Source organism: Arvicola amphibius, chromosome 15 (genome assembly GCF_903992535.2).
Source record: "Arvicola amphibius chromosome 15, mArvAmp1.2, whole genome shotgun sequence".
Lineage (NCBI taxonomy): Eukaryota > Metazoa > Chordata > Mammalia > Rodentia > Cricetidae > Arvicola > Arvicola amphibius.
In genome coordinates, this window is record NC_052061.1 from 1351161 (window position 1) to 1376964 (window position 25804).

The window sequence follows — 25804 nt, forward strand, 5'->3', positions numbered from 1 at the left end:
ACTCTGATCTTCAGGCAAGATTTATTTGTTAAAACATAAACAAAATATCACTATCGGCTAGTAATGAAATAGGATAAAACACAATCCTGAATACTTGTACATCTGGAAAATAGAATAATATTGCATGCAGAGGACTTCCAAAATAGAAATGCAAAACTGGTTAAGCCTCACATGAGTGTTTAGCAATTAGACTTCTGAAAGAGGAGCATGTTTCCTCAAGTTTTCTCAGTTTATTAAATATATCCTCTATAATAAAGTACTGTGAAGAATTTGGTTTGGGGGACCTCTCTACAAATTCCCAGTGCGAGGAAGTAGCACAAGCTCATTGTCAGCTAGGACAGGCAAGCCTGAGAAATCAAGTATCATCGGAGAATATTTTAAAAGACTCATAAAAAAACCCTTTTATTTAAAAAATGTATTAAAATGAAACCATACATGACTTCAAAATGTATTCAGATTTCTTTATAGTGTATAACAATGGTTTTTTTTTTATCAGATTACATTTTCAATAGAACGGTGTTTGAATGAGTCTGGTGTGACCTACACAGGTGTCTTTTCTTTCTCTACTCATTTCATTTCTGCTCTCTCCATCTGTATTTTAACCTGTTCATATGTAGGTGAATATAAGGAACAGCAAATCATTTTGACCTTTAATGTAAAGTCGTTTTTGAATGATCAAAACAGCCCTATTTCCAACACTAGAAAGTTTGAATCTTAAGATACAAAAGCACGTGCCATACTCAGCAGCCTGGGAGGAATGATAATGTAACCACCGCTTGAATGATAATTTTATCTACATGGCGGCCTTCCATCCCTTTGCCTGCGCTGTATATTAAGACTTCTGCCCAGGGATATATGTTTAGCCAAGCTGTTTTAATATAACATATTAAATTTTAAAATGATTCAAGGACAAACCCTGAACTTCGGCTCCCTGTAGGATGCCACATTTTCCTGCATAATTCCCTCTTTCAACTAGCAGCTTTCTTACCACTAAACCGGGAAAGAGGGAATTATGCAGGAAAACTGCTATCCGCTGCTACCCCTGCTGGATTACACAACTCAGAGCATAATAGCTTTCCCAGTGAATCCTCTGACAGCTTGGGCAAAGCCATTAACTACTGCTAACACCTAGGGGAAGAAATGATTCCCAAGCTTCCTAGATTTTTGTACCAACAAAAAGAAAAGTTCCTTCGAATGCAGAAATCCAGGCCCCATCCTTAGAAGTTCTTACTCAGCTGTTTTAGGAAAAAAAAACATAAGAATAAACATTTTTGACATCCTCAGCTGTTTATGTATATATTAAGGTAGTAAATGAATATTTTCTTTTAACTTGATTGTGTGAATATTTGTACATGCATAAGAGAAAATTAGATAAGCTTGGAGTGTGAAGCACCAACATGAACTAGAACTAGAGAGTGAAGTGTCTAAGATATAAGTGTTTTCAAACATACTTGCAAATAGATGTTAGCTTTGATAGCTTTATGTTCATGTGCACTTCATTTAAAAATTACTGCAGCACAATATGCAAGCTCAGTGATGAGTTCTGCCTTTATTGCATTGCATGTATGTGAAATTAGCAATTTTAAATGTCTCTAAGCATTGCCCTTTATCTGGTCCCATTAGTTACTAAGTCCCTTTTATTGAACAATGTCTTTTTTGTATTTATTGCATAAGTTAATCCACACCTTTTTAAAAATCTTTTACTCATACATAACACCAACCATGTGATATATTTCTGAATTATATACTTTAAAACCCTTGTGTTATTACCTCTACTAACAAATTCCTGGAGGAATTTTCAGCTGATTACTGAGGGATGGGAGGGTTCCTGATATTGAAGTTTTGATGTTACTGGGTACAATTGGAGAGAAATGCACGTAACACTCACAAAGATTGCACTAAAGAGATTTTTGGTTACTGGGAATCATAGTGGCTGATGGTATTATTTTCAATATTTAAAAGTTGAGTATAAGGCAGAGGCAGACGGATCTCTGTGAGTCTGAGACCAGCCTAGTCTACAAGAGCTAGTTCCAGGACAGGTTCCAAAGCCACAGAGAAACTCTGTCTCGAAAAAACAAAAAACAAAAAATAAAATAAAAAAAATAAAAGTTGAGTATATGACAAGTGTCTGATGGACACTTTCATCATATAAGTAAAAAGGCCGTACAGTTGGAATTCAGAAAAAATAGCCCAGCATTTGAAATTAGATTGTAATACACATTCCAAAAATCCCCAAAGAGATTAGAAAAATACCAAGGAGCATACACATGGGAGTTTATGAGACGAGAGGGTGAAAGTTTAGGTTTTACCATTTTGACAAGCCAGCTTTTTGTTCTTTTTGTTCCAAGCAAAGGAGAATCTCTTCACCAAAGTTCCATTCTCAGTTCAGGCTGAGGACTGAGATTCTAATAGAGCTAGGAATAGAATAGTGGTCGTGACCACTGGAGCCAGATGGAAGGACATGGATGACAAATAGAGCGTAGACATCCAAATACAATATGTTTTGTCTAATTGCAGCCTTTTGTTTTCTGGGGCAGAATCTTTTCAAGACTAACAATCATATCTTAGCTTCCTCAAGATCCACTTGGTTTTTTGTTTGTCTGTTTGTTTTGTTTTTTAATAAGGATTGAGTAAACTCTATAAAGATTCTTTAGAATACACATATATAATCTGTCTTGTTCAAGTAGTAAAGATAACGATCTCAAAGGATCTTACAATTCAGGAACCAAACAATGCCTATCCTATTATATTGCACATAGCTGGGAAGGTTATGGACAGAGGCTTTCTTCCCGTTGGTGAGCTCTTGTACGAACTTGGTGCTGAATTAGTGAGAATGAAATTAATTGAATGTATCAAGGTGTTCTTGAAAAATATTAATATGGCATTTGCTTAGGAAAAATAGATAATAGATTAACGTCATTTGTAAGGCTTGCCTGGAAAATCAACTTGGGTCTCGTGTTCATATGTGCAAAGGTACAATTCTTCATGTTCTGTGGGAGATAGGACCAAACAAAAAGTGACGATCTCATGGATAGTTGACATTTTTCAAATCAAAACAAGTTGTTTGTGGGGCTCAGTCATTTTCTTCATCTATGGTTCTGATGAGGAGCAGAAGGAGAGAGAACATGAGAAAGAAAGTCAGGACCGTGAGGGAACCTCCACCTGGCAATAGATGAAGAAAATGACTGAGCCCCACATTGGAGCACTGGACTAAGCTCCCAAGAGTCCTGATGAGGAGCAAGAGGAGAGAGAACATGAGAAAGAAGTCAGGAACATGAAGGGTGTGTTTAACTCATGGAGACGGTGGGACAGAACTAATGGGAGATCACCAACTCCAGTTGGAATGGGACCGATGGAATATGCGACCAAACCCGTCTCTTGGAATGTGGCCAACAGCGAGGGCTGACTGAGAAGCAAAGGACAATGGCGCTGGGCTCTGATTCTTCTGCATGGACGGGCTCTGTGGGAGCCTTCTCAGCTTGGTCGATCACCTTCCTGGACCTGGGGGGAGTTGGGAGGACCTTGGTCTTAGCATAGAGTGGGGAACCCTGATGTCTCCTTGGCCTTGAGAGGGAGGGAGGGAGGTATGGGTGGAGGGGGAGGGGAGGGAAGGGGGAGAAGGACTGGAGGGAAGGGGGAGGAGGAGGGAGGGAAGGGGGGCGGAGGGGAGGGAAGGGGGAGAAGGAGGGGAGGGAAGGGGAGGAGGAGGGGAGGGGGAAGAGAAGGGGAGGAGGAGATGGAAATTTTTAAATATAAAAAAAATAAACCATGAAAAAAAAAAGAAAAAAAAAGGAAAAAAAAAACAAGTTATTTGGGGTAGCAATTCAGCTCAGGTGCTTCTGATTTCTCTCATAGTCTATGCTCACCTCTAACACACTACATTTTCAACATGGTGGGCACAATGTCTGCTTCACTTAAGTAGTAGCATATTTAAATTGGCCTATTTTAAAGCAGATCTTCATGGTGGTTCCTCATAAATTTTTTGTCATCTCTACTGGATATTCCGGTATTAAACAAATTAATACTATGATGTTCTAGTTTCTTCTTACTATCTTCAGGTGTTGTTACCTCACCACACAAAGGCAAGAAAAACCAGCTCTGTGATGACAGGTTTCTAATACTGTAGCATTTTAACATGTTATTTCCTGGAAGCTGCCACAGTAAAGACCTGGATCTGTGTTGATTTGCAATTTCTCTAAGAGGTGGTATCCTAAAATGTAGCTTTATTCCTTTTTCCAGATTTGCTGATATTTATAAAAGCTTTAAAATTTCCACTCAAGCAAAATGAAAAGTGATGCTTGAAATAGTTTTCACTTTGGTGCGTGAGATATGCCTATGTCCCTTTTAGAATATTGGGTAACACTGCTCTTTATACTTGATAACACAGATCCTGAAATAGGATAAATCTAACCTTTCTCCTGAGTATGTAGGGATCTGTAAAAAGGTACATTTAGTATCTGGATGAGAAAAGAGCATGCTGATTCGATGCGGGGGGAGGGGGGGGGGGGGGGAAGAACCAGTACAATCAAACACCAGACACCAGAGCAGTGTCACTGAATGCTCATGGACACTGGAATTTTGCAGTTCCTCTATTCTTTCCACGGAATCCCAAAAGGTTCACTGGTTCAAAATGTGGCTAATGTTATTTTATAATATGTGATTTTGTTTTCCTATGTGAATATGGCAAACTGTATAATGTCTTCTCAAGATACAGCAATTCTCTGTTGGCTATCGTTTTGTTGGCCGTTGTTTTGCTGCTTACTTTTATTTTGTATGTTTATGTGTTTGTGCATGTATGTACAAGAACCTGATTATTATGTGCATGTAGAGATTAGAGACTGGTGCCAAATATCTTCCTCAATTGCTATTTGTATGTGTCTTTGTCTCCATGTCTTTCTGTCTCTCTGTCTCTCTGTCTCTCTCTCTCTCCCTTTGTGTGTGTGTGTGTGTGTGTGTGTGTGTGTACACTTCTGTGCATGCACATTTATCTGCACAACAGGACAGAAGGAGGTCTAAGGAGAACATGTTGGAACAAGTTCTCTCATTTCTCTATGTAGTTTCCAGAGATTAGGCTCAAATAGGCAGGTCTGGCAATAAATGCTTTTACTTGTTGAGCCGTATCATAGGGACCATCCATCTTAACTTTTTCAGACAAGGTTCTTCACTGAACTTGGAGTTCACCGATTTGCCAAAACTATCTGGCCAGAGCCCCAGATCATCCTGTCTTTTCTGTCCAATGACTAACTCGGGGCCCTTGCAGTCCTGCCCCAGCTTTGTGCGGAGGATCGAGTCTCAGTTCCTAACACTTTGACATCAAGTACTTTGCGAAATAAGTTAGCTTTCCATCCCAGGATATCTTTGTAATCATTTAAAAAAATCATATATATTCATGCAGCAAGACCTTGGCTACTTTCTTTTTTCTCCCTCATTTATGTGGATAGCAGCTGAGAAAGAAAAGCTTCTATCTTGCTCTTTCTTATTTATTCCTGTTCTTGATTTTTTAATACAACATTTTTAAGAACTCTCTTCAACTATCTTTTAGACAAGTTTTGTTAAAAGGTGACAAAAATATTGCAGAAAATACATTGAATTTGAGTATACTTCTCAGATTTCAGATGAGAATCCTTAAACAAGCCACTTTATCTTTAAAAATCCTCTTTATTTGTACAATAAGAGGAGTTCCATATCGATTCTTGTCCCATAGCAGTAAATTATACACAGATTTAGAAAAGAGTCAGTTCTATTCATTACATAGAGATACCTTAAACTTGAGGAATAAAAGAACAGAGTGTTGTTTGGTTGGTTGGTTAGAGTTCTGTGAGACATTTGAAAACAATTATCTGATAGGCTCATGGTACCTCCATAGGCAAGGAGAGAATCTTTCCCCTTCTCTATCTTCCGTTGCTGAAGGCATTCGATGGCTTAGAGTCAAATCATACCATCTCTGCCTCAGGCATTTTATTTATTTTTTTTTTGTTGCTTGCTTTTCTCTATGTCAGATTTCAATCTTCCTCGCTCTTGCAAAGACATGCATTAAAGGATTTAAGTCTCATTGAGTAATGCCACATGAGCTCCAATTTCAAGATTTTAAGTCAGTGAACTACAAAAAACTCTTTCCTCCAAGTAATATCACATTCCTAGGGTCTGTGGATGAGGGGTTTGCATGATTGTGTGGGGAATCAGCAATAATAACACTAAATTAATGTTCTACTACCACTCACCTCAATGAGGACATGAAGAAGACTTACTTGTTGATGGCCGCTATAAGTAGTTCCACACTAGCTCAGATTTGAGTATAATGAAGGGTTCTTTATTTAGGGGTAGACATACAGATCACAGTGCTCTGCACAATTGGGGAACAGACACCAAATCCACAGCAGAAGAGAGAGTACCGAACTTTAAGGCTGCATTTATAGTGTAAGAGACCACACACCAAGTGGGCTTAAAGGCTACTGACTGAAGGAGTTTACATAGCAAATACTGAAACCAGGATAATAAAGATAGCAAGGACCATCTTTTCTGGACATCATATCAACAAACACTATTCTATATGATGTAAAAAACACTTCATATTAACACTTAGTAATAGGGGAATCTAATTTTTTTAGAAAGAAATCCTAAAACCTGCTTGTGTTTCTGTGACCTACTATCTATATATTTCCATTGCCAAATGAACAACTTGCTAGATATTTATAGAGGCCTTGGAGCTGGAGGAACTGTGATGCAGAAAAGAGCTCCAAGTGTGTTTTCCTATGTTATAAAAGTGCTAATTCATTCAATGTGTAATTGTAGACTGTTGACTAAACATTACAACTTGGTGTTAATCTAGGAGATTCTACAGAGATCCCAGATGATGTTCTCTTTAAAAAGCCAGTCAGATCAATGTTTTATGACTAGATGTCTTTTTATTATTAAAGATGATAATATTGATAATGAGTCAGCATGTAGCCATTGAGATGATAGATTGCAGGTGCAGAATGGGATGATCTAAGAGAAGATATGGAAAGACAGCACAAAGTTTGGCAACAGTTTAATTGCATGTCTTATAATGCACAGCTATTTGTGGGAGATGATATACACATATGCATTGAACAAATATTGTGAAAGGTTATGATACTGCCAGAGAAACTGGCTTTACTAAAAATTTATTTTTTTATGAACTCATTACTATGAAGCAATGTCCACATGGACTTTGTTTGAAGTCTGAAAATGTGTATAAGGTATAGATGACCCATTTTCTTGAGAACCTTAAGTATTAGAAACCGTGTTTGCACACCCTTTCACTATGCTGAGCAATCACAGATCCAGCAGTTGTTCTTGCTTTCCCCGGTGTTGATAAATAAACTACAATTATAACACAGTGATAAGAACGTAATTAAAAACTCTTGCACATACTTCCTAAACTCCATGCCAATTTTAATTTGAGTTGACCTTGTGACTGGTTTCATTCCTCTTGACTTGACCAACAGAATTTGAATTAAATTTGGAAGTCAAGTATTAAAAAAAAAACCCACAATATCTACTGATTATTTCTTCAACCATTTACTTTGTAATAAATAGTTGCCTGGCAAGAGCCTTCTTTAATTCTGGCTCTTTTAATTTTTTGTCTTACTTCCATACAAAAGACAAATAAAAAAGTATTAACTTCATGGTTTTATATGAATGAAACCTGGACCAAAGTCGTAGTTTGGTATTAGGATCACCACATATGAACTTCACTGAAGCAATTAGAGAAATAGGATCTGCTTGCTGTTGTGTTATCTAAAATTACAGACTGTGTACAAAATATTGGCAGAAATAATAATGGACATTTTTACTAAAAATGCAAGGGACCAGCTGGAAGATATCAAGGGACAAAAGAGGAAGGAATAAAGGAAGGAAGGAGAGAGGGAGAGATATAAAGGGAGGGGAGGAGAGGGTGGAAGTTAGTTAAAATTTTGAGATAAACTGTACAAATTTTTTACATAATTATGTAGAAAAGCAAGAAAAAAATTGAAAAATACCCAGATATACATTGTTTCTCTCCTCAAATGAGATTTAATTTTTATAGCATGAATTTTTGCATGATTACAACATGATCTTAGTCTGCTCTTGAAACTTGGTTTCAGCAATAGAAATTAATTTCTTAGAGACAAGAAGACCAAATTAGACTCTGGTGAAGGTTTCATCTTGAGGCCCCTTCTCTTGACACATAGGGAACTATCACCTACAGGTTTCCATGGTAGTTGTTCTGTGTCAGTACAGAAAACAGGGAATAGAGACTGCCAGCTCTTCAGACTTTCTCCTTTCAGATCACTTATCCTGGGTGAGCATCTCATCAAATACTGTGGTTCCATTAGTCTCTGCATCTCCACATACAGGAACAGTGTTGGTTTCAATGTGGGAATCTGAGAGACACAAGTTCAATAATGCCACAACAATGTAGCTATCAGTAAAGTTAAAAAAAAATGAGAATATGACCTTCTGTGAAAAATATCTTTGGATTCCCAATTTTGAGTGATGAAATATTATCAATAATCATGGGGAAAATACTTTGGGGCTGTTAAACATAGGCTCCTCACTAAATGGAGCACAAAGGTTTCCATTTTAACAAGGAAAGGGAAATCCATGGAACACCGATTTTATATGATGGCTTTTTCAGTACTTAGGCTGGATCTTCTCTGAGCTCTCCTGCTTGCACCTATACTTTCTCAGCTTATTGCTCATTTTCTATGATATAAAGCATTCTCAAAGAAAGATTTATAAGCTGTCAGTCTTTCAAATTTCCATATACAATCATAGGCTATATATGCTTCCCAATAGTTTGAAATTGAACTATGTCTTTGATTTATTTTAGCCACATATAACTTCCTTTTTATCAACCCATATGAAGAGAAATGAATGAGTATATAACTTATGATTGCTTAGTCATTTATTTATCTAACAAATATTTGCTGAACACTCATTATGCATTTAAATTGGCTATTTGTTGCTTGGAGGTGTCATTTATTTCATATCTGCAGTGTCTATCAAATCTCCATTACTTTATCATTTTTTATAGAAGTGTTCTGATGAAAATGCAAACTATATTATTGGAGATCCAGCCACTGAATTTTCTATAGACATCTGGAAAAAATTGTTCAAAAAGAAATAATATTTAAATATTAAGGGAATAATATTCAGACAAAAAATAAAACAAAAGTTATTCACTGCTTAAACTATGGATCAGGAGAAGTAAAGAAATTATCTGTCAAAGTCATAACATAAAAGCTTTAGTAAAGGAAGAAACCTGGGTCAAAACATGGAAGGACGGGGATTGTAGAAAATGAAAGAGGGTCACCCATGGCCCAGCGAGACGGAGACTGGGCAAAGTCTTGGACATGTAAGCCACGTAGGGGAAAACAAATCTCTATTCTATTAGAGAAGCAGAAGTATAAAAGCTTGGTCTCTTCATTTATATCCATAATTTTATCAAAAGAATGTTACTAATATAACAAGAGAGATATATGGTGTATAAATTTATGGCTATAAATTTATAAAATTAGACATTAATGTAGAAAATGTACATGGGGTAAAGTTCTGTATTCCTATATTTATATTAATATGTCTATACCATATGTATAGATATAACCTGAATGTATTTTCAGAGATGCTATAACATCCATTTTATTAATATAATTTTTTCACTAAGTAATAGAAGTTCTATGATGGACAGACTTGTTGATATTCCTACAAAATGTTTTATTTCTTTACTATTTGGAATAGATCTTAGTTTTAATTAATCAGATATTAAGTTAGTTGAAGCTAAAGTGATTGAAAATAAAATGGGCTGAGCAAGGGCACTGATGTCATGATAGTTCATGGAAAAGAAAATTATGAATACTGAAACTAAAATACTTCCTTGATTTGTTTCTAGAATTTGAAATAGTATTTATACAGAGACATTAGTGGTTTATGCTGTCCAAGCACCTAAAATCTATGTATTTGAAAATAACTAATATTTATCTTGTCCTTATAATTTATTCATAGTATACAACTGTCTTTCTAGACAAAGGAAGGCAGAACACAATATTTATACCATTTTAGTATTAATTTATTTTAAGCATGTCTGTTCCCTTTTATCCACGTTTACTCTCTATTAAACTATTTTCTTCATTAATCAATTCTAAATAAAAATGATATAAATAGAAGCAAGATTTTAAAAATATCCTCGTCCTTGGCATCATGTTCATAGAGCACTGCAAAGCAATAAACAACTGAAAACCCTTATTGAAAGAAATATGTGTAATGTAAATATTGACTACATCACTAACTGAAAGCATCAGAGAGCCAAGAAATGTGCAGCTCATGTGCACTTTCTAAGCTATTTGCCAACCAGTTGGGTATTAGCTCCACATAGAAAATTCTATTTCCTAAATAGATAAGAGTCAAAATATCTCTATCTTTTAAATAATGCTGTTGTCAAATATTTAATTTCAAGAAATGTAAGGAAAGAAAAGAGATCATGTGGTACATGTACATGAATTCCAGTTATTGTGTCTTTGGTTTTTTGTGTTTTCTAGTTTATAATATATCCCTGATTCCTCTAACACATCACTGCCAAGAAATAGTCTAACATTTATACTACTCAAAATAATTAGATAAATGCCAAAAATACTGTAAGTGGCAACAGAAGTCAAAATAGAGCAGACTAAGAAGAAGAAACCACAAGATTATACAATATTAAAATGCAAGCAATCCAAAGCTTTCTGATAATTCCATAGTCAATTGAAGCCAACTTAAAACAAATGCATAGTCCTGTGTCAAGACCTTCCTCTATTATTAAAAAAAATGAAACAAAACATAAGGGATTCTAAAGAGAAAGAGGAACATGAATACATCAAAAGTATAAACCAACAACTAGAAAATATCTTCCATAAATAACACCAGCCATTTTCTCATGTACTTCAAATCAGGTCTTTCCTTTAAAATCAGAACAAGGTACAGGGGCCAATGCAATTTCTTCTACTCACAATATTCTTGGGAATATGGCTGATATAATATAAATAATATTTTTTTTTTTTGGTTTTTTCGAGACAGGGTTTCTCTGTGGCTTTGGAGCCTGTCCTGGAACTAGCTCTTGTAGACCAGGCTGGTCTCGAACTCACAGAGATCCGCCTGCCTCTGCCTCCCGAGTGCTGGGATTAAAGGCGTGCGCCACCACTGCCCGGCTATAAATAAAAATTAATTTGAACCAATACTACTTGAAAATGAATGAAACTACTTGAAAATGAATGTTGAAATTAAGATAACATATGACTAGGTATCAATTGCCAAAATGTGACAAAATTTGATTTTCTCTTCAATATTTCATTAATTTACTCTCTATTTCCTGAATTATTTTTATACTTTTTACCATTCTAAGATGACTTTGCTCTTCTTTTCTGATGTCTAGGTGTGACAAAAACAAGTCATTACTTGAGATATTTAGGATTTCTTGGTATAGTCAAGCAGAGTTTTACTTTCACAAGTTTGAGTTATAGGCTATGCATTTTTCTCTGTTGAATATTTACTTATACATACATACATATACTGATGTATCACATATTCTAACTCTCTAATACTTTTTCCTTGACCATCTGGATATTGAACTCGGTACTATTTAACTTCCACAAATTTTCAAACATTAATTGCTTTCTTAATGATTTCTAATTCCATATAATGAGATCATACTTTGGAATGGCTGAAGAACCTTCACCGTGTCTTTTCTATCCTGTCACGATTACTTTGTGTTTCAGATGATTTGTAGTGCTGAAGGTGCCCAATACACTTAAGTAAAACATTTATTCTTTAGGTATTAAGTAGAATGCTCTGTCTGTGTACTTCTGGTGTGAAAACTTTGACATTTTACCATTGCTAAAGTTTTCTTTATTATCGAAAGAGGGATATTGTAGTATTTCACTCGAGTTTTGTATTTTTAAAAGTGATATATACAATTTATTAAATATATATTATTTGGTATAATTCTCTCAAAACAGTTAAAAATTATAAGCAAAAATTATGTACTTATATTGTCTTTTAAAATAACATGATAATCTTCACTGATCTTCCTTATTTTTAACATGCATTTGAATTACCATTTGCAATTTTTGCTTTTAGTATATAGAATACATTTTTCAGTAAATACTGGTAACAAATTTAATTCTTTTGATATGTGATAATAACTCAGTCTCTGTCTGTCTGTTTCTGTCTCTCTGTTTTCCCTGTCAGTCTCTCTCTTTTCTGTTTCTCTCTCTATCTCTCTGTTGCTGTCCTCTCTCTCTCTCTCTCTCTCTCTCTCTTTCTCTTTCTCTCTCTCTCTTTCTCTTTCTCTCTCTCTCTCACACACACACATATATGCACACGTGTGCAAGCTCACACACATACAAAACAGATTTTGGAGATAGCTTAGCTAAATTACCTGTAATTACTAGTTTATTATTTTAATAATTTATTATGTATATAAAAATTCTGCTATTAATGGCTGAATAGTTTCTTTCCATATCACCGTATGGAGTTATCCATCACTTTCAAGTTTTATATGAGTTTCAAGTTTTATATGAGTTTTCCATCACTTTCAAGATTTTGTCAATATCCAAGTTTTGACTATGATGTCTTTCTTATTTATTTATTTTTAAATATATATGTTTTTTAAATTTACTTCTTTTCTTCAGAACCATCTTGTGAGTCTTACAGTGTCATATCCTTTTATAATTTTCGTAACTATCCAGGAGCTCTCCCTGCTCCTAAACTACAAAAAATTGTCTAATAAAAGTTATATTTTTTAACATTAAAAGAAAAGTGATTAATATTGTTGAAAATAAAAGCAATTGACAAAGTAGTTACATTTCATACAACTGCAGCAGTTTATTGACAATATGATTTTACAATATAACTAAATTTATAAATATTTACTACAGCAATAATATGCATTATAAAACAGAAATAATAAAATAAGACAAAGATAGGATGTTGCTTGAATCTAATATGGTTTATTAACATATGATATAATAAATAAAATAAATCATGATTTGGTAAACACTAATAGCCTTAAAGTTATCAAGGTTCTCCAAATTCCTCTATATTATATAAGATCTATTTCAGTTTTCATACATTTTTACCAAAGTTATTAAAGGAATTCTCATGGAGACTGACAATCTGCATCTATATTTGTCAGAGAACAGCAAATAGACAATAATAGCTCAGTTTCATACAGAAGCACATGGTAGAAGAGAAATCACAAAGTTTAGTATAATACTGTCATATTAATAAAGGATGCCAGCAAGGCAAGACTGAAAATGATAAGAAGGTTTAAATAAAACAGATATTCCTGAAGTGGTGTGAGTCCAGTGTATTTGATTTGTGAGAGACTAATCAGTATCAATGTGAAAAGGAGAACTTAGACAATAATTTATTTCTAGGAAATCAATTATCTGTGTGGAAAAATGAAAATTCCAAATTATATTATAAAATGAAAGGGGAATAATACCCAAAGCAACCTTAATTAACTAAAGTATGTGTGTGTTTGTGTGTGTGTGTGTGTGTGTTAAATACCAACCATTAAGGAGAATTATAATAGTAAAGTTAATAAATTTAATAAAATAAAAGCTCAATGTAAGTTTATAAAAAAATTCCTACAGGAACATTTCTAAATGGATCCATATACAGGTACATTAGCTCTAATTGTACAAAATTATTATTTTATACTTAGATATATCCCATAGTGATTATTTAATTTAGTTAGCTGAAAATAAACTTAAGTATATCATTAATACATGCAAAAAATCTTTTTTTAAAAATAGAATAATTTGGTATTGCATAGGGCTTGGAAGTAAAACCCAGGGAACAAAACTTCTGTACTTCCCTTATGCAATAATTTCATGCATCTAGAAAGGACAACAAACATGCAAATTCTAGAGTTAGTGCAGAAATGCAAGTGGCAGTGAATATTAGATTCTCCATGGCTTTTGTTGTTCACAGAGCAACAAGTCATGGCTTTTGTCTACAAGTATCATTTCTGTGGCAGCTTCAATTATCCCTGTAGATCCGTTAAAGAGAGACTATGTAGCAGCACTTTCTCATATAAATAATGTCAGCCGCCAAAAGACAATCACCAAGAGTAAAAGCCTCATTGCAATTTTATTAATTTTGTATGATGAAAAACAATTCGTATCTGAAGTTATGAACTACAGGACATGAAGCCATCTGACAAATATTTCCTGTGCTAATTCATGGCACTGCGACTTGGCATGCACTTTCTGAAAATTCAAAACAACCATAGATTCTGCATCTGTTTTGAGAAAAACGAGGTCCTGCTTTTAACTGACTGGTATTTCCTTCTAGGTCATGGAAAAAAGATTACCGGATCATTTGGTATATCACTACTTAACTCTATTAGAAAACCTTTCTGCTGTGCAAATTGCTATATAATGAGGCATGACCAAAAGAAATTTAGAAAAAAAAAATTATTAACTCAGAGTGCCTTTTCTGTTTGACTACTTACTACTAAAGCATTATAGGCCTGCTTATATCTTAAACAAAATAAAATTACACATAATTATGCATCTATTTTGGAGAATAATTTCCATTTTTCTATGAAATTCAAATAGAGGTTATTATATGGTAGGATTCAACATAATAAAGCCATTTGAATAAAATGGTCATCCATTTATTTGACTGTTTTAGAAATCAGTAGGACACTCATGACCAGAAATTGGACAGCTTTGGAATCATAGACAATATCATTTAGTGAAATAATGAATTAACCAAGCATTCTGCTGTCTGTTAGTTTGTCAATATTGGAAAATTTCCCGATTGAAATAGTGATTTTTGTCCAAATAATATTAACACAGCAACTAAAGTTTCTTCATTTTGACTGGAAAATGATTGTGAGACAATCACATTCTCATTTTGAATATTGACGTGTCTTTTATTGATTAAATTAAAAAACAGACAAAATGTAAATAATGTGACGATCATTCTCCTGATGATGAGGAACAATTAAAGTGCTCATTGCTAGGTAATAATAACTCTACGGACAGTATGGAACTAGTAACTTCTCGCGAACTAATTTTACTTCAAGCTGAAATCACAACATCATATATTACTTAAATGCTCACAGTTACAGCTTCACATAGCCAGTGCCAATCTTCATACAACTAATGCAAAATGGAATTCCTGCTTTTACTTCCAATTTCCTTGCCTATATAGCAACGTACATAAAGAACTCTATAGAAGTTTAATATTTATGGTTCAGCTCCTTCAATTGACAGAAATATGGCTTTTATTATCTCAAGATAAATGCTTCAGGGCATCCTGGCTGTTGTCTAGGTAGCATGCTATTCAATAAAGTTAGCTTTGTGTGTTCATATTTCCATCCAATCTGTCTTTCAACACAGAGTTTCTCAGGTAAACCTTTTCAATATAGCAATGTTCTACCTAATTAACTTCTATAATTTCATTATAAACTTAGGTACATATCTATGGGAGATGGTATAACATGCGTCTCCTGAAAATCTCCTTGAAGATTGTTTTAATAAAATATGCTTTCCACTTACAAAAAAATATCAGCCCTTACTATCTCATCACTGCGGTCCATTTATACACTGTGTTTTGCTGTGGATATTTTGGTTTGTGTCAATTGGTAGAGTGGGAAGAGGTAACGAAGGAGAGACTGATTGGCCCTTTTGTAGTCTGAAGTAGTTGAAAGGTTCACAGGATCTGTAGGCCAGAAAAACAAGTACTATTTAGGCGTATGTTTTGAAATGCTGCAAGTAACTGTCACTTCCACTTTTTTTTCTAGATAACTCCCTGAGCATTTTGGCAAAGCATAATGGATTCAACCGGCAGAAGCAAGAAGTCTACCTTTTACCTATAGTGATCAGTGACAGTGGGAATCCCCCTCTCAGCAGCACCAGTACCTTGACTATCCGGGTCTGTGGCTGTAGCAATGATGGTGTGGTCCAGTCATGCAATGTTGAAGCTTATGTCCTTCCTATTGGACTCAGTATGGGAGCCTTAATTGCCATACTAGCATGCATCATTTTGCTGCTAGGTGGGTATCACCTTCATAACTTAAAGTCATTACTCGCTATAAATAAAGATATCAACCTCTAAGATGTAGTTATCATTATTTAGGGACAGAAGAACTCTCAAAGCCTGAAGCTATTATGAGAAGGTAAAGTGAGAAAGAGTAGCGAAAACCTGGCCTACTTTGACAGGAATTGTAGTGCCTTTTGCAACCCATCACGAATATGGCAAGAGGATTGGGAATGGTGCCCCCTGCACTCATCCTAACACCAGTTAAATCACAGGATGTAAACGACTTCATTACAGGAGATAGTTCTCCTGTATCCACATTACCATTGAATATAAGCAATTCATGGATTGGGTAATTGCATCATTAGATTTCATAGTTCAGTGATATACAAAGAAAAATATGTAAGCAGAAAAAAATATGCTCTCATTCAAACAACATTCTATTTTATAGATATTTTCATTGATGTAAGGTAAAATTACAAAAAAATGCAATTGAGAGAAAAGGTCTATTACTTCCATTAAAAAACTCTCAATACACATGTAAGAATAGGCCTTAACACAGTGAAATCATCCCTGTTAGCCAGCACTTGGGAGAAAGAGGAGATTCTGGGGTTCCAGTCTATCCGGGGCCACATGTTAAAACTTTGTGGTCTCAAAACACATAATCCGTACCTTTATTTCTAAGAAAATATTAAAGGGAATTATCTTTGTCTTGAAAAATAAACTGTCTTAACGATTGTGTCAGTACATGATTGGTTTGGTTGGTCAACGACTTTGGTAATAGTCCTTTCTCTTCTCCTACATTGGGACAACCTTTCGAGACAGGGGATTGTCAATTGCTATTGAATATAAGTCATTATCTATCTAGCAAATTATACATTGTGTGAAAGTAACACATCATTTACTTAGAGAATATCTTATGTATTATAATATTGCTGTGGCCATAGCTCAGTGATTGAGTGTCTTAAGGTATATAAAACATCCTGGTTTTCATTTCTGCTCTCAGCAGCAACACCACTATAAAGAATTTTTAAAATACCATACATACTACATATAAGAAACATGAGCAGAAACCAAGTATAGACAATAGTTCACACAAGATACTTAACATGTTACTCATGCTGCGAATGTTATGATCTATATTGTGGGGCTCACATTAGAGTTGATTCCAGATTATATGCATTTGTACCACCACAACGAAATGTTTATTAAACAAAAGTGATTTCGAGTAACATGCACAAAAATTAAGTGTGGGTCATTCAGATAAGTGTTTAGCTTGATTTGTTATTAAAGATTTTTGCAGTCTGGGTGTGAGCATGCCTGGCTAGTTTAGCACGAGCCTCAGGGCACAGGACTGAAAAGGTTGTAAAGAGGAGCCTTTTAACAAGCTCTTCTCCCCTATCATCTGCTTTGACTGTGGCAGGAAATGCTTTCTGACTGATTGTGATTTGATATTTTTTTTTTCTTGCAGTCATTGTGGTCCTGTTCGTTACCCTGAGGCGGCATAAAAATGAGCCATTAATTATCAAAGACGATGAAGATGTTCGAGAAAACATCATCCGCTACGATGATGAAGGAGGCGGGGAGGAGGATACAGAGGCTTTTGACATTGCCACTTTGCAAAATCCAGATGGAATTAATGGATTTTTACCCCGTAAGGATATTAAACCAGATTTGCAGTTTATGCCAAGGCAAGGGCTTGCTCCAGTTCCAAATGGTGTTGATGTCGATGAATTTATAAATGTAAGGCTGCATGAGGCAGATAATGACCCCACGGCCCCACCATATGACTCCATTCAGATTTATGGCTATGAAGGCCGAGGGTCTGTGGCTGGCTCCCTCAGCTCCTTGGAGTCCACCACATCAGACTCAGACCAGAATTTTGACTACCTCAGTGACTGGGGTCCCCGCTTTAAGAGACTGGGCGAACTCTACTCTGTCGGTGAAAGTGACAAAGAAACTTGACAGTGGATTATCTAAACAATGGAACTGAGCATTCTGTAATATTCTAGGGTCACTCCCCTTAGATACAACAAATGTGGCTATTTGTTTTAGAGGCAAGTTTAGCACCAATCATCTATAAACTCAACCACATTTTAATGTTGAACCAAAAAAATAATAAAAAATAAAAAGTATACGTTAGGAGGTTATAAATCTTGTGGAGTGTGAATTAAGTATGTGGAGTGTCTAGAAGTCTTTGAATATTTGATACTTAACTGACTGCCTCAGTCAGAGATTGGGATCCTAGTTAACCATTAGAGAATTGTTTAAGAGGAAAAAAAACAAAATTAAAAGGTGCTTTATTAGAAAAAAAATGGACCTGCAAGGATTCTGCTGCTGATATGTGTCTTCTGCAAGGATTTTTATGAGTGCAAATGGTTTTTTTCCCCTTCACCAATAAGGATCCCGTCACAAATGATAAAGCAATACTTTGGTCCGCTGTACGTTATGACTTTGTGGAGTTTGGGGAGGCCTCCTAGATTATATGGTACGGTGACCACACGTTGTACATAAATGTTGGCCCCACTCACCAGAGACTGAATAGCATCTTTAAATATTGTGTCGAGCCTTAAAATATTCACATGTTCGTAATCCATTCCAGGGTGGGGAGTGCCAACTGAAAGGTGGGAGGAGAGAAATGCCATTCAAACAGGCTGTGTCTAGAAGCAGGAATCCTGGTCCCCTCCACTTCATCTTCTTCCACAAGGACACAGAGATAAACTCTATTCCACAGTGGACCACATCAGAGACAGATGGTTTTCTTGCTAGCGTGTGAATTTATTTGTTTAATCCTCAAAATAAATATTTTATTGATGTCCAATAATGCTTTTATTTATTAAGGTTGGTAATCTATAGATTAAGGGATTATATGGGGAGAACTAAATTGTATCCATTAATAATCCTTTAGATGGTTTTATATTAATATCTATACAATGAATGTTTAATACATGTACATTTTGATGAGCTAAGTATGGCAGGCAATATTATCAAGGGGAGAGGTAAGAGTCTCTTTAGAGTAGAAAGCGATATTGTGACTGATGACAGGAACAGCATTTCCCAGAGAAACTTTTGGACTGTTTTCTATTTTCTTCATAATCCTAGTATTTGGTGTTTTTACTACAAGCACAAACATCTGAAAGTATATTGATTCCTGTGAATATTTAAACTCTAGACTTTTAGATACGTCCATAATGCCCCACCCAGTAAAAATGCTTCAAGTTGTCCTCCCCCAACTAATTTAAAGCAGGAACTGATTTGTACATAATTTTACTGCTTGTGGTTTTTTTTTTTTTTTTTTACACTTCTGTCCCTCGTCATGGTGATGCGCAGAATGTGTTAGACTACAAAAACCGAGCAGCGCTAGGAGATGTGAGCATATTTAGTTTGTAATGCAGACCTGCCATGTAGGAGTAGAAAATGTATGATAAAACTCAAGTATTACATGCAGATCATTTTACTTTTATACTTTGCTTTAACGCAATATTGTTTATTTACTCCATGTGTTGTATTCAGAGAAACTCCTGTATTGTTTCCTACTTTGTGAAATATATTTTTATAAATACCTTTGTTGTCATCATTTTGTCCTGCTACCATGAAGATCACTTGACCAAACTATCGACTCTAACTAAAATTCCAAATTGTGCAATCAAATCACAGTGTGGGGGCACTTTTCGTTTTTAAGAGTATTTTAATAGGGGCTGGAGAGATGGCTCAGAGGTTAAGAGCATTGCCTGCTCTTCCAAAGGTCCTGAGTTCAATTCCCAGCAACCACATGGTGGCTCACAACCATCTGTAATGGGGTCTGGTGCCCTCTTCTGGCCTGCAGGCATATACACAGACAGAATATTGTATACATAATAAATAAATAAATTTTAAAAAAAAAGAGTATTTTAATAAAAAAAAAAAACAGAGACAAGAAATGGATTGCTCTTGATCCCATAGCAAGAAAATATCAGAGACATAAAAATAAATGTTGTACCTAACAAAACAGTCAAGTATGTTTTGGGGGCCCCTGGAGGCAGAGGCTGGGGTGGAGTTAGCAGAAAAGGGTAAAAGAACAAGAAGGCAATTGTGCATAGGAAGAGGCTACAAGTCCAAACTGTGCAGAAATGAAGGGACTGACAAAGAGTATTTGGAGAGAGAACATAGACTACATTGCAGATTTAAAAACCACTCTTTTCTAGATCCTTAGAGGATCCATTAGAACAAGATCTGTGGGCTATTGTCATCTGCTACTTCAGTACGTAGTCTGGGCTAAGGAAAACATGGATTGCGCTTGGAGATGGAGGTCAGTTTCTGGAAGCTGTCTCCATTGCGACAGAAACAAACTGACCAAATATTCAACTAAAGTTTAATAGTTTTCCAAGGGCTTCCCATCTCCTCATTGTTCCCTATTGCCTGATCACAACCCTTTTTTATACCTGTCTCAGTGGCTACTGAAAACTTTTCATGAAGTCAGCAGGAGTCTGCTGTTGACTTTTGTATGTATCAGATTAGCAAGAGTCATAAAACTGTTAATATCAGCTATAGTAACAATAAAAAGTCAAATCCATGCTCTCACATTGTAAACTAAGGTGGAATTGTGTTCTGTCTTCTCCTTTCACTTCAAACTTATCTCTTTTTGTTAGGGAACTGTCATGCAGAGGCGTATTTAAGTGATATATCACACTATTCTTTAATAGAAATATAAAATTATCATCTTCAGTGTTGTTTGCCAATAGAATAATAAATAATATTCATCTGATAGTGCTTGTGGGCAGGAGGCAATGTATGCTGAACCAGTTTTCCAAATCTTCCTTTACATTTTACATGGTCCAGGAAGACATCATGGAAACATGAATTCCATATTAACATTTCCTTCCACTGCCATCCAAGCATTGTCTGCATCAAAGCCAATCTAAAGTTTTGATATGCTGGATAAAGTGGAGCTACGTGTGGCTATTTTTGAATAATATTGTTTTGCTATGTGAAATATGCTTTCCGAGTATCCTCCATTTAAATTATATTCACGGATCCACAAGCATACAATTAAACAATAACATTTATTTTAGCAAAAACACTTATTATAATTCCCACATTCAAAATATTACAATGGAGATCAAAAATATTTTATTGGGATTTAAGGATTGCTTCCTTAACTTTTCAAGCAATGCATTTTAACTTTATTATCATTTTATATTTTGAATTTCTTTTGTGCTAGCAATACTGACATATTAAAAGAATTTTCACACATGTATGTTTATTTATCAAGTACAATATTCCCTCATTTAACACTCCTTTTGTTGTATCCATGGTCTTTGTGTGTCCTAAGCAGCAGTCTATTTTAATGATCGCCCAAGAATTCTGTGCCAAATAATATGTTGAAACAAAGTTAATCTCTGTCTGCCTACTATACTGCAGGAATCTTGTCTGAGGAACTGAGGTATCCCTGCATGGCTGGCGGCCACACGGGATCAACTCTTGCCTTTACTTTCCCTGTTATGTGATCAAACAGCTTTTGAATCTCCATACAAACATATTACCAAATATTAGTAAGCCATTCCTAATAAAATTCTCACAATGAGTATAGTCAATATATTTTTAAAATGGTTTATGATAATCTGGCTGAAGTATGATATAAATTATATTCATGTGTTACCTTTCCCACACCAAATTGTTCTACGATACAAACTTTACAGTAAAAATGTTTCATATCAAAAAATTTGGGTGGTGTTGGTAAGTTTATGTGTGTATATAACGTGAAAGAAAACTTGGATTCATCAGTATCCCCAGTGAGGCAAGAATCCTCAGAAAGAGACAAATAAGTCTTTTGAGAGTTTGCTTAATCATATGCTTAAAGTAAGACAAGTCTCTGCATGAGACTTAGAAATCTCCTAGGAGCAGCTGACTCCACACTGAGACTCCACAGAGAGCTGAGCTATCTGTATTTTGGAGAAGGGAAGCGGGTGCTGAGAGCTAAGTAGCCAATTACGTTTTATAGCCACATAAGGACTGGAGGCAAGTAGTCCTTTGCAACATGTTGTATTATGCGATCGTTGGCTTTGCAGGGAATCTCACGAATGTATAACCTTCTGATTGCCTTTTTGATTGAAAGTTCCATCTGAGATCAAGGCAGTGCAACCAGTAATAAGATTTCAAAAAATCCCATCACTGGCACTGTTGGAAAGGTTGAGCGTGCCTGAAATCCCATCACTGTCAGTCAAAGAGATAAGGTAACAGTGGGCATCACTATAAAAGCTGCATGAATGCACAATTTAAACATGAACATCAACACAGAAAAGAATGGACACATATTTGTATGAATGTCCATATAGACACATAGATTCTCACGTGTATGAATGCATACACACAAGTGTAAACATGCAAACAAACACACACTTGGGATAAGTTACTTAGGATGATTTATACTAATGTGTTCTCATTTCAATAATAATAATAAGTTTCCATTTCAAAGTCTCACACATTACAAAAAAATTTGAAATGATGGTTCTTTGTTTTTCTGACTCTAACCTTGAAGTTGAAAGAAATCTGTCTCGGGGTAAAGGATTTAAATGTGAGTTTTGTTTCTGAACATAATAATAGCTCATAAAGCCTGGGATTAGAATTAAATGCATCTCACTGAGAAGCTGGATTTGGATGCTTTTGTATCATTGTATTTTTGTGGAGATAATACTTGTAGAATATATTTTGTAGGAAATAATTTTCTCTGTTTACTTTTCTTTGATTCCTACTCAGTTTCCTTTGCTAAACAAAGTCCTTTGCATTGTTGCTCAGATGGCCAAAAATGAATAAAATGTTTCCTGTCATTGTTGCTCTTGTTTATGACAATTATGATGTTTTCATTGTCCATCATTAAAGGAGATATTTATTTTGATCATTTTCTGTGTAGTTGACACACAATAATCGATCAGAGCATATCCTTATTATTACTGTATCCCATACAACTATTCTGGATGACTTCCATAATTACAGAACACATATAATTAAATATCCTACTGCTTCTACAAGAAATTTGTCTACTACATTTACCGAGACTGTACTAGAGCTGTAATTAGACTACATAGGAGTTATAAAAAAGTGAAATGTAATGGTATCTTTGAACTTCCTTGCCCACGTATAAATTGAAGCTAATAGAGCACATTTAAACTAATCACACACATTCTTTGTCTGTGGTTAAATAGCATTTAAATCCGGGCTTACGCAAGACTGTCTGAATAGAGTTCCTAGCTTTACTTAAATGGTCCCAGCTCTAAATATATTAGGAGCCTTCAAATGGTAAGAAACAAAAAAGCAAGTTACCTCTATTGCTTTATGAAGGGAAGGAACTCAAAATGCAAAACAAGAAGACTTTCTGAGAGCTCGGCATTCAAAGATGGAAATTAAGCAATGATTTCAAAGAAGCTATGCAGTTTCCACGTACACATTTTTTTTATAAAGAGGAAATATGAGTATCAAGGATACCTTTGAGAGCTCAAGGAAGAATCCAATTGCATAGAGAATACCTTGAGTATGCCTAAATTATAACATGTGCTGTGAGCAACACACACACACACAAAAAGATTTTCAGGAATTTATTTAGCGGCTTGGCAACACTAATTTGCAGATCCAATACGTGCAGCTGAACTCTAGTCTTTTGGATCATTTCTATGACAGTGACATTGAGAGTACTTAGCACGAATGCTCTTATTTTAATGATGGCAGCTGGACAGGAAGGTACTTCTTGGTGGCATGGGTGTCTGTGAGACTCTCCCTTCCACCTGAGTTACCTGACTCAAGTTGACTCACACCTTGAATACAGGTCTAACCTCTACTTAGCTATACAAATAGATAACGGATTTCTCTATTATTATTCACAGATGACAGAAGAGGCTTGCTAAGAGGAATACCAGAGAATGCTGCCTGAAGAAAAGGACTGGGGACAACAGTGACTTCCAGGAACCAAGAGGCCAGAACTTCGAAAGGAAAGGAGAGGTCCCTAAATACACATGTTAGTTCTTTCAGATCTCTGTGTAGTCAAAGGTCTCCAGGACTACTTGGATATAAGCAATATTTTAACAATAACTGTCTAAGGTTGAACTCAGCAAATATGAGTCATTGGCTGGGACAACTCTCTGTTTCTATTATATGGTTTCCCTTGAATGTGATTCTCTCTGGTACTTTTTTTTTTTTTTACAAGGTTTTCTGTAATTTGACATCTAAATTTTCAGAGCTATGACTTGTTTGTCAAGTTTGACGGTTGGATATATAGCTCATTGTTAGCAAGTTCATTGTCAGCATTATCAATAATCATTGTTCAAATAAACTTTTAAAATGTCTTCCTAACAAAAGATGTCTTTTCTACCAAACCTGTTCTGGATACAGTGCCTGTGACAGGGAAATCGTATATGTTTAACATATTTCAATGCTTCTCAAAGAAATGACATATTGTTGGATAAATTAGTACAGAAGCCAATGCATGATGAAGTGTTAAACTTCTTTCTACTGTGGGAGATGGTAGGAATGTTCTGAATAGAAGGAGCAAGTATTCTAGCCTGAATTCAAGCCTGAGAATTCATGCATGATATATTATGCAAGGGTGTGCTAAATTGAGTCTTAGACAAAAATATGCTAGTTGTCTCATAGGGCCAGATTCTGGGGGCCTGAAAATTAATGACAAGTCATCAACTTTTCTCTGTGGACTTTCCGACATCAAAATTTCTCATGTGACCTAGAGAATATAATGTGCTGAGAGAATATTCCATTGTTCTAGATGATTATGATAAAATAAGTTTGTGTTTGAAAACTTGGTGACATGGATAAGGGAAAATATATAAAGTAAGAAAAATAGAAAGTGGTGTATACCACATAATAAGAATTAATATGAGTCTGAATATTTGAAGTAGATTTCTTTGGAAATTTTTTCAGTTGCCATGTGTTGTAAAAGCGAAGCATAGAAAGAGCAGGAGATAGTGATGTCTTAGTGGTTCTCCTATACTAAACCAATGGGAGCTCTAGTAAATGAAGATGCATATCGTCATGGGTGAAGAGAAAAATTGACAAGATATGAAGAGTTGAGCAAAGACCTCATTACACACCAGAATGAGCATCTCTGGTTCACTTTATGTGAAAGATCTGAAGGGCAATGGGATGTTCTGACCTCTGACTTGTGGAGCTTTTGGTAGTACCAGGGATCAAACCCAGGGCATCATGCCAGGGACACATGCACTCTAGCACTGAAATATAGACCCAGCCTTGGCTTATAGTTTGAACATTGTCACTGAGATTCATGTATGGAAATAAGATTATAAGAGACTGGGATGACAGTGGCATACCCAAATAAGATTGCTCTAGCCCAAGGACAATCTGGGCTTTAATTAGTGCAGTGCTAATAGAGTTACAAGAGTAGAATTCAGCTATAAAATTGGTAGTCATGGTGCATACACTTGATGAATAAAGTAAGAAAAGGAGAGATTTTTTAATACCAAATGTTTAGCCTTGAAAATGTACATACAAGTAACAATAATTATACAGACTAAACAGGTTGAACAAGCTGTGCATCATACATATACACACACACATATATATAAGATTGCATTATATGTGTGTATACATATACATGTATGTGTGTATACAAACACATACACATATACACTGCATCAGTGGCAGTCTGGAGATAAACACTTGCAGAAAAATGAATGAGAAATTCTTATATAAAACACTATTTTCAGAAAACGCACCCAAATTGTTGTAATTTCATTTCAGTGTAAGTCATATACTCTATGTGTATAAA

The 25804-nt window shown here is 35.3% G+C and overlaps 1 protein-coding gene across 4 annotated transcripts in view; it reads left to right on the forward strand.

The window, feature by feature from the left end:
* The window catches only part of Cdh8 (cadherin 8), a 354582-nt gene extending 330555 nt beyond the window's left edge, over positions 1-24027 (forward strand). The window contains exons 10-12 of one of the 4 annotated variants that reach the window (XM_038312753.1): positions 15800-16051; positions 17507-17742; positions 23899-24027. In XM_038312753.1, the coding sequence (XP_038168681.1) occupies positions 15800-16051; positions 17507-17742; positions 23899-24027 (617 nt within the window). Of the gene's footprint in view, positions 1-15799; positions 16052-17506; positions 18001-18637; positions 18700-23891 lie in introns of those variants that run through there. The other 3 variants (XM_038312755.1, XM_038312754.1, XM_038312752.1) reach the window with 3 other exon arrangements.
* The last annotated feature ends 1777 nt before the right edge of the window (positions 24028-25804 follow it).